At 42.4% G+C, this 14022-nt stretch overlaps 1 protein-coding gene across 1 annotated transcript in view; it reads left to right on the top strand.

Moving 5' to 3' along the window:
* Positions 1–13533, top strand: part of foxp4 (forkhead box P4) — an 88204-nt gene extending 74671 nt beyond the window's left edge. The window contains exons 10-18 of the mRNA XM_062415566.1: positions 1847–1934; positions 3149–3232; positions 5826–6051; positions 6614–6690; positions 6786–6887; positions 10364–10485; positions 11138–11204; positions 12479–12651; positions 13326–13533. Coding sequence (XP_062271550.1) covers positions 1847–1934; positions 3149–3232; positions 5826–6051; positions 6614–6690; positions 6786–6887; positions 10364–10485; positions 11138–11204; positions 12479–12651; positions 13326–13473 — 1087 coding nt within the window. The 3' untranslated portion in view covers positions 13474–13533. The remainder of the gene's footprint in view (positions 1–1846; positions 1935–3148; positions 3233–5825; positions 6052–6613; positions 6691–6785; positions 6888–10363; positions 10486–11137; positions 11205–12478; positions 12652–13325) is intronic.
* The last annotated feature ends 489 nt before the right edge of the window (positions 13534–14022 follow it).

Raw genomic sequence — 14022 nt, 5'->3', positions numbered from 1 at the left:
AACGATGGCTTCACAAGCTTTTAATGTCGCCCTAAACAAACTCACACTCTCATTATCTATGCAGAACTCTTAGCTATTTGAACAATGGAGATATTAATAAGCCGAGGTGATGAAATACGTACTCACGTACACACACATAATCACAGAAGTGTGCGTAGTGATTGTGATGGCATCGGACAGTTAGATCAAAGCTTGCAGGCAGGCTGGGAAAGTTTGGAGAGGAAAGCTGTTGTTTGGTGTCTCATTTCACGTAGCCCCAGGGCAGATGGAAGGAGAGAGAGAGAGTGAAAGAGAGTTCGTGTTTGTGTGTGTGTGTGTGTGTGTGTGCGTGTGTGTGTGCGCGCGTGCGTGTGTGTGTGTAAGAGGGAGGGAGATGAAAAAAAAAAGAGCCAGTGACAGATAATGCCGTCAGTCCAACAGTGCGCTCCCTTCCAGCCAGCCTTAGTCATCGCCCCAGGAGGGAAAAGGGTAGAGCAGAAGAACAGAGGAGGGAGACACTCCACTATTTCAGGCTTTCTTCTCTTCTCTCTGCCCACCTCCCCTCCCTCCCCCTCCCTGTCCTCTGGTATAATACTCTGGCTGTGGTCGGTGGAGCTGGGTGTAATGTGGGTTAAAGCCTTGTCTGCCAGCACTCAGAGGAGTAAACAGAGCCTCATTGTCGGGACACATCGAAAAAAAAACCTGCTACTGTTTATGGCCCAGCTATAGAGAGAGGGGAGGGTTTTGGGGGCAGATTTGGTTGGAATGAGTGTGAATCATAGGCATTTGGGGAGTTGCGGGGGAAGAGAAGTGGGAAGGGGTGAGTGGACAGAAGTACAAGTGAGGGAGAGGGAGAGAGAGCTTGGCAGAGAGTGAAATAGAAAGAGAAAGAGGGGGGGGTGAGATCATGTTTTTGTTATTATTATCGTGCACTTGTGTTGAGCCGTCTATCTGCCTGGATTAGCCATGCCATGACATCATTGTTTTTGTTTCATTTCTAGTCTTCGCCTGATATTGCCTAACTTTCTACTTTCTTAAAGACACACACACAGTCATACAGTACATGCACACACACATTTTCTTGTGTTGCATACATTTTCACAATAAACAAGTCATAAAAGCGGCTTTATAAAAGTTACACAGATTATACCACAGGATATCCTAAAACTCACTCTGTAATACTGGCACACGTAGTTACACACACACACTTGTGATATGCATTTGCACACACACACTCATAAACACACATACACACACTGAGCAACCTGTGAATAACCTTGGCGATGACAGAGTGGAGAGAGAGGGATGGAGGAAGGGAGACAGGGAGGGGTGCACTGGGAAAGATCAGAAGGTCTCGGGTCCTCCCACATTCGTGGAAACAAACAGCGCCACCATACACATGTCTGTGTATACGTGCACGCACACACACAAAAGCATGCACGCACCAGTGTTAATAAGTGGAGTTTAGCTAACAGAATGTCTTAAGATAAGGTTTTGTGCGATAACACATGAGCTCATATCCAGGTGGTTGTCTTGGATCATGGCTCACTGAGCACCAATGAAGTATACACACACAAAACACAGCTGCTGTGTCCGTCACTAGACAAAATAAACTTCCAAGATTATGATTTATTTTTATAGTGCTGAAACAGTTCGTAACTCAATAAACTCATAGCTAAATAAAAGTGAAAGAGCTGAGTTTGTTACTTCACCATTCAAGACCTGTGAATTGATTCTACAGACTCCAGTGTGACTCTGAAAACTCTAACAGTGCTTTGATCTGCTTTTTACTTGTCTTTTTTATCTCTCATCTTATGTCTGAAAAATTATTGAATGCTGACTCTCTTCCATTTCCCCTTTCCTCTAGGCACTTGAACAATGAACACGCCCTAGATGACCGCAGCACTGCTCAGTGCAGAGTTCAGATGCAAGTGGTTCAGCAACTGGAGATACAGGTGAGTCAGCCCCCCTCCCCACCACCACCACCACCACCACCACCACCACACACGCACACACACACACACACACGAACACACACACTTAATTTTCATCTGCGCACAAACAAAGGCATGAAGACTGTTTCAGCCAGTCAATGGCAGTAACTTGTCTGAGGAAGGGCAGAGTTTATGAAGAGCAGTGGAGCTTGTAATTTAAAAGGAGCAGTCGGCAGGGAAGCTGCTCCAATTATAAAGCTGCTCTGGTCACAAGCAAGGGAGCGAGGCTGAGAGGGGAGGAGGGAGAGAGAGAAGAGAAAAGAGAGAGACGTGAGCTAGAAAGCAAAGGACCAGGCTGCGTGGCCTCTCTTCTTCTCAAAGTGCTCGCAAAACACTCTTGAAACATCTGATTGCTCCAGCAAAGGCAAACCACCAACACTCAGTAGAAAGTGAAGTACTCAAGCAGTACATGAGAAAAACTTTTTTTTAAAACAGTGAAAACACAAAGCCTGTCTCTTCATGCACATCTTGTCATAGTTTCCAAAACAGTCCTGAATACCCTGTTCACAGCACGATGTATGTGTGTGTGGGCTGTCCAGTATTAGGGTTAGTGTTGTGTTTGGTGGTGGTAAACAGCGTTTAGCTGAGCCCCTGAAGCCACCACCAGGGAACACAAAGTGACAGAGAGGCAGCTGGTGTCACATCACATCAGGATGGCCGTCTCTCTCTCCCTGACATGCCACTTCATCCCTCAGCAGTCCAGGGGCAGCCCACCACTCTACCCTCTAACAGCACGCATACACGCACACACACAGAGCAGCACCGACACTGTGTTTAAATTTATATCATTTCCACACATCCACACTTCTCAGCAGTGTGTGAGTATGTTAATGGTGCTATCGGTCTTCGTGTAGATCTGTTGTTTCTGGAGGCTACACATGTGTACGCTTGTACTCATGCACAAACACACACAGGATGCAGCATTTCCACAGGCTGTAGCAGCACCCATTAAACGGCAGTTAACAATGTCAAACGGGGACGAGTGTGTCTGCAGGCTAGTGTGAGTGTTTGAGAGAGCTCCGTGTGCTGAGGCGGCTCACTCTCATATCCGTCTCTCTGCCTGAGGTGTAATTGTAATTGTAATTCTGTGTCAATACTACATTATATCAATCTAACCATAATAAAATGAGATGAATTGTATTTCATGGTGATAACCGCCATTGTGTGTTTCCCAGCTGGCGAAAGAGAGCGAACGACTCCAAGCCATGATGACCCACCTGCACATGCGCCCCTCAGAGCCAAAGCCTTTTAACCAACCTGTAAGTATAGACTGGTGCCCCACATCCCAAAATACATCACCTTTTTCCTTTATCCTCTTACCCCAAATCTTTGATATTACCTCTTATTCAACTACTAACTCTTCTTTTTTATTTATCAGTTTCTTTATTCCTAAACCATCTTGGGATTTCATGTTCCTCTGTTACTGTCTAGCTTGGTATCTGCGCCCTCTATTGACCAGTGAGGGTTATGTGTTATTTATGAATTCCAGCTAATCACACACTCAAACTGTGTCTTAGTTCAGTTTTGTTTTGTTGTTGAATGCAACTGCAATTTCTCAGCTGGTCAGAGAGACAAGAGCCAAAGCAGCCAGTATTTTTAGTGTGTAGTGACAGAAAGGGTAGAAATGTGATGTGATGTGTGCGTACTTGTCTGTGTGTGTGTGTCCACATTGGTTGGTGAGGTTGTTATTAGGTATCTAATGAATATTTCATTATTCAGATTGACGAGGAGTCTTATTAAAATATGAAGATGTTGAAATTAATTGTCAATTAGAGGTTAGAGTGTCTTAATTTGAGGGGATATAAATGGGTGCAGCCGAGTGGCAACGTGTGTGTGTGTGTGTGTGTGTGTGTGCGTGCGTGCGTGCGTGCGTGCGTGTGTGTGTGTGTGTGTGTGTGTGTGTTTTTGTGCACTTTTGTGTCTGGATGATGTGTTGATCGCAGGGGGATCAGCTGCCATTAACATCTAATGGGAAATCAGGAAGAGGCGTGTTCTGTCACCACTGGAGACGAGCCTTAGGGTCAGGGATTGGAGGAGGAGGGGCAGGGGAGGAGCGTCAGGAATGGAAACAAAGCTTGGCCTCAATTAACAGGGTTCGACTGTTGCCGTGGTGATTTGGCAGGGTTGCAGCGTTAATGAAGTACCTGTTAAACAGCCCGCCCCCTCCAGTCAGTTTAAATGGTACAGAGAGGGGGCAGAGTAAAGAGAAGGCAATTCACACATTTCACATACATCTAGACAACACACACACACACACACACACACACACACACACTCTCTCACACACACACACACACATACTGGTTTTAATTAGTCCTAAATAGCAGCCCTACAACGGCTGTCCCAGTGAGACTGGGAGTACTGGTTCTGTGTGTACGTGTGTGTGTGTGCAAGGCTCTGCCTAATTGGGCCGTATTGGTCCGTGAAGACTTTGCCACCACAAAGTGCATGTGTGTGTTCCCTCCGTACAAACATGCTGTCGTGTGGTTTTGTTTTTGTAAGCTTAGGGTTAATTGCAGCCAGCGCTGTGTGTATGTGAATGTTCAGTGTGTTTGCCGTTCTGTGGAAGACTAAAGGTTGCATTTTTTTTGTTAGCAAGTAGTGAGTGTTGGGGTACTCCCCCAGAAAAATGTAACTGTGACTGTGACTGCATTGCACTTTTGAACACAATTGGGAATTTTCATTAGAAGCAGTTTAGAAGAAGTTTTAAACTTCCAACTTATTCATTTAAAAAGTAATTTACCTACAGTATATATGCAGTTTCATTTTGCATAGATTGAAATAGTTGAAAACAGTATTTCAGTATTTAAGATATGCCTTTTTATGGTATTATAAACTGATAACACAGTTTCATTCCTAGTTTTTGTAATAACAAGAGATGTACTGTGTAGTGCACTCAAATCATAGGGACATGCTGGATGCCTGATAACTGGCATTACCTGTTTCTCTGTACATCATTGATACAAATTGTGCTAACTGTCAAAATGTTTAACTCTTTTTTTGATGTGATGGCTTTAACATTAGTAGTCCCTCCTGGATAAAGCGCCCTATTGCTTGGTGGAATAATGTAGTATTTTCAGTCATCATAAAAGTAGTAGGCTTCTCTTGCTCTCTCTCTTTTTGTATGGCAGAGCAGAGGAAGCCATGAGTGGATAATATAACAGGACTGTTGACTTCTGAGTCATGACACTCAAACGTATTCCTATTCTTACACAAGTAACTCGTCGTTTTGTTGTGTACATGATACAATAGCATTGTCTGATGCTTTGCTATCACCTGACCCTGATCTTATCTTGTGTAGATGATGCTTCTCTGTAAACAGCAGCAGTGCTCAGCAGATGGTGAAGCATTTAAAGTAAACATGAGGAAAGCATTAGTCATATATAAACCCATTTGATGCCCCTGCACTAAAAAGTATCTCCACTCCTTATTGCAGAAATTATTGTATTTTTAAAAATATATATGTAAATGACAGATAATCCTACCCAAACTCAGTTTATTTTCTCTTTTATTTGCTAAATAAGTTTCAGGCTGACATCAACTTCCATAATGTAAATTGACACAATGAATTTCACTTTAATTATTATTATAGTATAACCTATTATAGTATAACCCTGTACAATATAGTTGTTGTTTTGTTTAGTTTTTAATGAATGAAACATAAATTGTGTTTTGGAATGTACATTTTGTATGTATTTGGGTGAAAAAAGCTATTCAAAATGCACTCTGAATGTTTTCAATTGATTTAACAGGCATATATTTAGACCAATCTGAAGTAGACTTTTGCACATCCTTTCCTTGTCATAAACTGAAATAATTTATACCTGTGTGTGTGCGCCTGTTTCTCTCTAGTTGAACCTGGCTTCCAGTGGCGCCCTGTTAAAGCGGGACAGCGATATGTACCCAGAGGGTCTTCCCCACCCCCCCACCTCAGCTGCCACCCCCATCACCCCACTGCGCCAGGGACCCTCGGTCATCAGCTCATCCAGCCTGCACACACACTCCCACTCCCATACACATGGTGTTGGGCCCATACGTAGGCGCAATTCCGACAAATACTGCACCCCTATCGCCTCAGGTAGACTGTGACATACATCTTGAATCATACAATTGATTTATTAATTTACAATGGACTCAATTTGTGTTTTGTAACCCAGTGTTTATGAGTGTCCTAAGTTTCTCTTACAGTACTTGCTGTTTTCATGTGCTTTTTTCATTCATGATTCATAGAAAGATGAAATTGCTGGTATTTTAAAGTATGTGGCTTTGAATGAAGTCCTATTCATTCAAATTAGTCCTTAGATGTTAGAAATTGTGATAGGCTTCTAAAGAGAAATATCAATAAATACGTAGCGTCTTTATAAGAGTGGGCAGCACAGAGCATTTATTGTCAAATACCTGGTATTAAGAGTGATATCCGGCTACTGCATAAACACTAAGATATAAGATAGATAATGCAATAAACTAATTGAAGATTAATTTTACACTTTTCATTAATTTCTGTATATATTTTTATTTTTTTAAATGCAACTGAGACAATTTCCTGATTTATTTAAATGTTCGTTACATTAACATTTGGAAGTGTTACACTATAAAAATTCACATCAGCTAATTCAACACTGTCATTCTTTATTTTTCAGAGCTGGCTCAGAACTGTGAGTTCTACAAGAACGCTGATGTCAGGCCTCCCTTTACCTATGCCTCTCTTATACGTCATGTAAGTGTCCCCACTGACCATCTCTCCACCTCCTCTTCTTCTCTCTGTCTGTGTTCTCCTCTTCTAAATTTTGTACTGTCTTTTCCCATCCTCAGGCCATTCTGGAGTCCCCAGACAGACAATTGACTCTCAATGAGATCTACAACTGGTTTACACGAAAGTTTGCCTATTTCAGGAGAAACACAGCCACATGGAAGGTAAACACACACCAGATGCACACTCTCTACCTGCTTCTTTATCCTGCTCAGGGTATCTATGAGTCTGTTTATCTAACCAAATACAAGCTCTGAATGTAAACTCAGTCCCTTACTTTAACTTTAATCCTCACTGCTTTCATCACAACATGTGCAGTTCTCTAACCATTAGAGTACAACTACAGCCTACCCAGCTTACTGTAAATATCCTAAGCTCAGTTTTTGGTAAAAGATATAACATTTGTAGAACAGAGAATCAACTGATGGAGCATAGAAACCAAACTAATTAGCAAACTAGTTTGGAGCTGTTTAGATTATGGCAAAAATGAGTGGTACCATGTTTAGAAAATGAAAGTTTGGACTGTGGTCTCTGAGTGATTTACTCAGAACAAAATGATTTGACAACTAAAATGTAGTGTATAACTCTTGACTGGATAAAAGCTGGTATAATTGACTGCAAAGTAATTGTGGTCAGTGCCCACCGAAGAAGCCCCTAACCCAAACAGATGCCAGTGGAGTCCTGTCAGACCACAATGAGTGGGGTAGGTTTGCAGTGCTATTTCAAACAATGAGGATTTACCAAAATGATCTAACTTTGCAGAAAATGGAGTCACTTTGAAGGTCTAAATTTAACACTTGTACTCTGAATGATACAAGTACAATAGCACAGACCCTTGCACCCAAATTTTAAGACTTTGCTAAGCTCCTTAAGATATGACTGATTTGGCTGTTTGAATCCTTTATGAGGTAATTTGCTGCTCTTTTCTTTTTTTCTTCCTTTTTCTTGTCATGCTCTAGCTCTCTCCCTCTCAGTCCTAAACAATTCTCTCACCTCCAACATGGCACATGGAGAGTCAGCCCCATTTAGCCAGTCGAGCCACATCTAGCCGTTATACAGCCTCATTACAGAGAGGCACATACAAAGCTGACACACACACACTGTCCATGATCACACACATTGAATTCCCTCTCTCCATCCTCATTTCTAACACACACACACCTGGCCTGATCCCACCATTGTAGGTGCTGACCCATTTCTGCAGAAACCTCACACTAATTTGAGTGTCAGCTCCTCCAGAGAGAGGGAAAGTGAGAGAATGAGCAAAGGAGTGAAAGAGACATAGGGGACGAGGGGTGTGGAGAGACTCCGGCCTTCCTCTAATAGCCCTGAACTGAGGAGAGAGGAAAGGAGGGGATGATGGAGGAATGGAGGGAGGGGTGCGGAGAGGGTAAAGACACTGAACAGCCAGGAATATCTTTACCTCCTCATCTGACTTTTATGAATTTTAACTATTAATGTCTGGTGTCTGCTTCCTGTGCCGTTGGCCTCGCAGACCTTTAAATATAGCTCGGCATGGCCTTATGTATTTATATACCAGCTCAGTGAGTCAAATAGGGCCGTAGAGATGTATGTCCTTTAATAAGCTGTTATATTTCATGAGGAGAGCAGCGGTGTCAGTGAGTGGAAGTCATTGATCAGAGCAACAGAGGGACAGAGAATGAGGAGGAGACAAGAGAGAGGGGAAAGGAAAGGGATGATGGAGTGAGAAGAAAGAATGAGTGTTGAGTGTTATTTCAAGGTGCTGCATGATGAGTTGGAGGTTTTATTTCATGTTTAACTTACCGGAAAATCAGTATCCCATTTGTTTTTCAATGCTTTTTTTTCAGCTGCACAGAATAAATAGAATAAGTATAGAAAATGCTACTAAAACTCTGTAAGATGCTCCACTTTGTCTTTAGCTAAGGTTTTCTCCTTTTTGAAATTTCAGGTTTTAAGACAAATTATGTTCATTTATTCATTTATTCATCACCATACTTGCTTACATAAATTCCTAGTCGGGGTGGAAGAGTAGCCTATCCTCACCCATATTTGTCAGGATACGGGAACCAACTGGATCAATCACAATTCAGTAAAAAGACAATCAAATTTCCAGTCACACCTGTGATCTTGAGAGAAAATTTGACAGTCTGACTTTTTATTTATTTATTTTTCATTGTTACACAATCCAATATTTTTCCTGAAATTCCTGCCTCCAGCTCTCGCCCCTCTCAGCCGGAGGGAGAGGAGATGAGTGGCATGTGTGCTGTGACCCACTGTAAATGACTGCTAATGTTTTAACTGGGAGAATTAGGCTTTCATCACGGAGACAAATGCAAATAGCACTGCAATAGCACTGGTGTCTGGTGTGTGTGTGTGTGTGTGTGTGTGTGTGTGTGTGTGTGTGTGTGTGTGTGTGTGTGTGTGTGTGTGTGTGTGTGTGTGTGTGTGTGTGTGTGTGTGTGTGTGTATACGTGTGTGTGTTTGCACTGTCAGGGTGGCGGGCGGAGATTGGGGTCAGACTCATTTACAAAACTTAGCATCACGGCTCGGGGGTTGAGGGGATGCGGGGGAGAAAGGGTTCCTCCGCTGATTATGGCTTGTGTAATTACGTGTGTGTTTGTGTGTGCGTGTGCGCGTGTGTGTATCTGCGTGTGTAATTACGACGAGGAGTGATGCATGCCTGGCCTGTCCCTCCCTCTCGGCTTAGAACAGCGTGTCAGAGAGAATATGCAGGATTTAATTATAGACGAATTAAAATTGGTAATGAAATTGGGCATGAACAAACTACAAATAGCAGATGAAAAGGGAGGCCTGTCCCTGGGGGGGGTGAGACGAAGATAGCGGCGTGCCTGCCTGCTTGCCTGTCTGAGTGCCTGTGGATGTGTGTGTGTGTGTGTGTGTGTGTGTGTGTGTGTGTGTGTGTGTGTGTGTGTGTGTGTGTGTGTGCTGATGATGACTGATTAGAAAAATTCTGAGATAAAATAACACTACTAGAGAACGGCTGCATCGTATTAGCCCTGCACTGTTCATGCGGCTATACTATCTGTGTGTATAGTATGTGTGCGTATAAAAAATAACGGGTTAAAAAGATGATTATTATCCAGGTCACACTGCTTAAAAAAGTAACTTAACACCAAACTAGAAAGCATTGTTTGTATTGAACACATCCTAAGTGAGTGTTTTTACCTCCAAGTAGGTAAGACCTTCAATACAGGATAAAATAACAATATGCGCTGTTGTTACGTTACCTTTTAAAACACTCCAATGAGGAAAATCATGGATTTTATGGAATAGCATGACAATTTAAGAGGTGTTTCTCAGACAAAGTCATACAATTTATGAAATTATCAGGAGACAACAGGCAGTAGGGACTTCAATAAATGTCACTTATGAGGGAAAAATCCAGAATGTCTTTAACAATTGTTTCATACATTTCTTGCTTTAGATGGGTTTTTTTTTACCAGCCAGACTCAAGTCCTTTTGAACTTTTAACTTTTGTAATGAAAAATTGACATAATTGAAAAAAACATTAAAACGTGTACAAAATAAGAAAATAATGAAAATGAAATGAAGTTATCATGCAGAGGAAATTGATGATTGGTTTTAAATATTCTTTAACTCATCTCTCTTCTCTTTTTCTCTCTCTCTATCTTCCTAGAATGCCGTGCGCCACAACCTGAGTCTGCACAAGTGTTTTGTTCGTGTTGAGAACGTGAAGGGGGCCGTGTGGACTGTGGATGAAGTTGAATACCAAAAGAGGAGACCACCAAAGATGACCGGGTAAGAGCAGACACACACACACGCTGTACATACAGTCATATGCATTTACACACACACACACACACACACACACACACACACACACACACACACACACACACGCACACGCACACACGCACGCACACACACACATTTGTTTTCTTGGTGCATACTGAAGTTGATGTGAGTGCTGGCTTATGGGTGCTGGCACTATGATTGCCTAAATGGACCCTCTATTATTACCAAGGGGCCAACTCTGCAGTCCTTTTAAAAATAAAAAAAAGGGAGGGCTACTGGCTTATCGTGTGCACACTGTATGCATGTGTGTTTTTCCTTGTTTGTCGACACCATTAGTAAGCAGCTGTGTGAGATGCAGGAGAGGAAAAAACCTTGTTAGCGTGTGTAAACAGATGTTCCCTCCAACTGCCAGAGAAAGCGGGGATAATTACACACACATACACACCTGCACGCCAGATATTAGAAACACTTTTATATGTGTGTGTTTAAGCATCTGTTTACAGTCTGCGTGTGTTTCTACTCGTAACAAACACATTTGTGAGATTTGTCGGAGTGCTTTGGCTGAGGTGACATCTTTTCACATGTGTGCTCAATCTGTGATTCTTACCCCTCTCTCTCTCTTTCTCTCTATCTGTGTGTGTGTGTGTGTGTGTAGAAGTCCCACTCTGGTGAAAAACATGATTTCAGGCCTCGGCTTTGGATCCCTAAATGCCAGCTACCAGGTAAGGAATGCCCCCTACTCCCCTACTCTCTCTCTCTCTCTCTCTCTCTCTCTCTCTCTCTCTCTCTCTCTCTCTCTCTCTCTCTCTCTCTCTCTCTCTCTCTCTCTCTCTCTCTCTCTCTCACACACACACACACACACACACACACACACACACACACACACACACACACACACACACACACCGGGCAGCCAATCACAATCAAGGGCACTAATATCAATTCCCTCTTATAATTAGCAGATTCCCTAACGACTTTCGCACTACCTCGCTCCTCCTCCCACACCAACACACACTCTCACCTCCCACCTCACTTTCACATGTGCCACCCCCACCTCCTCACACACACACACACACACACACACACACACACACACACACACACACACACACACACACACACACACACACACACACACACACTAGACCCATCGCTTCACTCCTGCACAGACATACACACCAAACCCACACACACATGCAATTTTGTGACTGAGATGATTTATAGCGTCAAGTAGTTGTCAATTAAGGTTACCGCATAAAATTATCGCCTGTCCCAGAAAATCCATCTCTGAGCCAGTGAGAATTCCCCCATCTTTAGTTTTTTTTTAGTTTTTATTCCTGTGTAAGAGGGGAGGCAGGGTGAGTCTCTGTTGGCTCAGCCAGCGTCCAACCTGTCTCATCTACAAACAGCTGGATGTGAGTGTTTGGAGCAGTGACAGACGCTGCCCCTGTTGGTTCACTTGTTTTCCCTCATGCAGACATTGATGTTTGGCATGTTTGTGTGTTCAAGTTGAGGTTGCGGCTCAGTCTCGCTTAACATCCCTGTTGAGACTCTCATGTGAACACACACAGACAGACTTTTGACAGGGACTTAAATGTACAAGCCATGATGAGGGAAGTACTGTACTGTATATAAGTGCCCCCTAGTGGTTTTTTAAGTACACTAGCAAGTTAGTGAATCCAAATGTGCGCCATATGAAGAGCTCTCATCAGAACATAAAGAAAAAACTCTCCGTCATCCTTTATTGCTGTGAACCTACCACTTACAGTATACATCAATTCACCTCACAAACACATTTTGAACATTACATTTTAAATATATCAAAGTCAAGTAGAGTTATGTTTCAACAAATCTGATTCATGTGGACATTAATTTCAAGACAACATTTTTATTATATCACACACAATCTTTCCATAATCACGTAGCTTCTCTAATTGATATATTATATTTATAAACTACATTTAAAGTGACTGTACAACTCTGTGTGTGTGTGTAGGCGGCTCTGGCCGAGAGCAGTCTGTCCCTGCTGAACAACGCTGCCCTGGTGACCCCTCCATCTGCAGCCAGCCTCAACATGCTGCATGTGGGCCACGATGATGTCAGCTCTACTGTGGAGCAGGTCAACAGCAACGGCAGCTGCAGCCCAACACTCAGCCCTCAACAGTACAGGTACATGGAAACACACAAACATACTCATGAATAAACACACACAAAGGTGCAAACTGACAACACAGAATTGCTTCAACATATGCCATTTTCACTTTTTCATTTCACACATTTACAGTGTTCATATAGGCCAGTATAACACACTTATTGCATTATGTTTTATTATTGTTATTTCCTTAAAGCGTTACTTATTATTATATAATTATAAACTGAACTGTCTAAAACAGTTACAGTTACAACTACTGCTTATATTTCAAAACTGTAAAACGTTCAATTGAGCCCAATTAAGAAAAGTAATGTATTCTTATAATAAAGATTGTTAGTTTTGCCTTTATTTTTGAAAATACTAAATTTTACATTGCCACTTTCCAGAAATAATGACAGTTATATAGATACAATACTATTATACAATAATGTGTGTTTATAGTATCTCTTTTGTTCTTTGTTTGAGGTCTGCAGTAATCTTTAACTGCACTCACAGACACATATTTCCAAAACAACAAAAGTGCCTGGATCAATAGATAGTGCTCCACATACGAAGAAATATAAATTTAAGTGTTTTTTTATTAATTAACTCTTTAAATGTCTCCAGAAGATATTTGGGATCAGTGTCATTAATACAATAAATTATGTCATAGTCATTTGCCTCATTATCAACTGTTTTCTCTCTCCTACAGCCACCACGTGCACGTGAAGGAGGAACCCACTGAGTTGGAGGAGGATGGTCGGCCAATATCCCTCCTGGCTGGCGTCACACACAGCCTGCCATTGCCGAGCGACGATCGCGACCTTGAGGAGGATCTTCCCACTGAGGAGCTGGAGTAGGATGGATCCTTAATCAGAGGGGCGGGACATAGCGAGCTCAATCCCCAGCCCTCTCGTCAGTGTGAAGAGGAAACGATAGCTACATGAAAAAGAGAGAAGAGAAAAAAGAGAATGTTTTTTGTTTTAGTTTTTGTTGATTTTTTTGGGGGGGCTTTTTGTTTTGTTTTTATGAAAATGCAAGCAACCAAGGACAACATTGAGAAACTCCAAACAGGGTTAGATGACCTCCGTTACTTTCAGACGCAAAAACAAGAGCACTGGAGCAATGCTTTACCTCCACGTGTTTCTTTTCCAACACTTGGCTCAGAGGTGAAACACCACTCAACGCATACACACTCACACAAACACGCACACACACGCACACACACTGGCACACGCTCATTCACTTGTCAAACTCATCATCCTCTTAAACTCTGGTCACATCAGACTCTATGTAGAGACCCCCAGAGGTTCGGACACACACTCTCTCCTCCTCGCTCCGCCACTCTGCATACACCCCCCTCACTGTTGTCTCGGGCTGCCTGGCAAGCCGTTTATCTCTACGTCAGT

The sequence above is a fragment of the Scomber scombrus genome, chromosome 3 (genome assembly GCF_963691925.1).
Source record: "Scomber scombrus chromosome 3, fScoSco1.1, whole genome shotgun sequence".
In the NCBI taxonomy this organism is placed as follows: Eukaryota; Metazoa; Chordata; class Actinopteri; order Scombriformes; family Scombridae; genus Scomber; species Scomber scombrus.
This window is presented reverse-complemented; position numbering and strand designations above follow the sequence as displayed.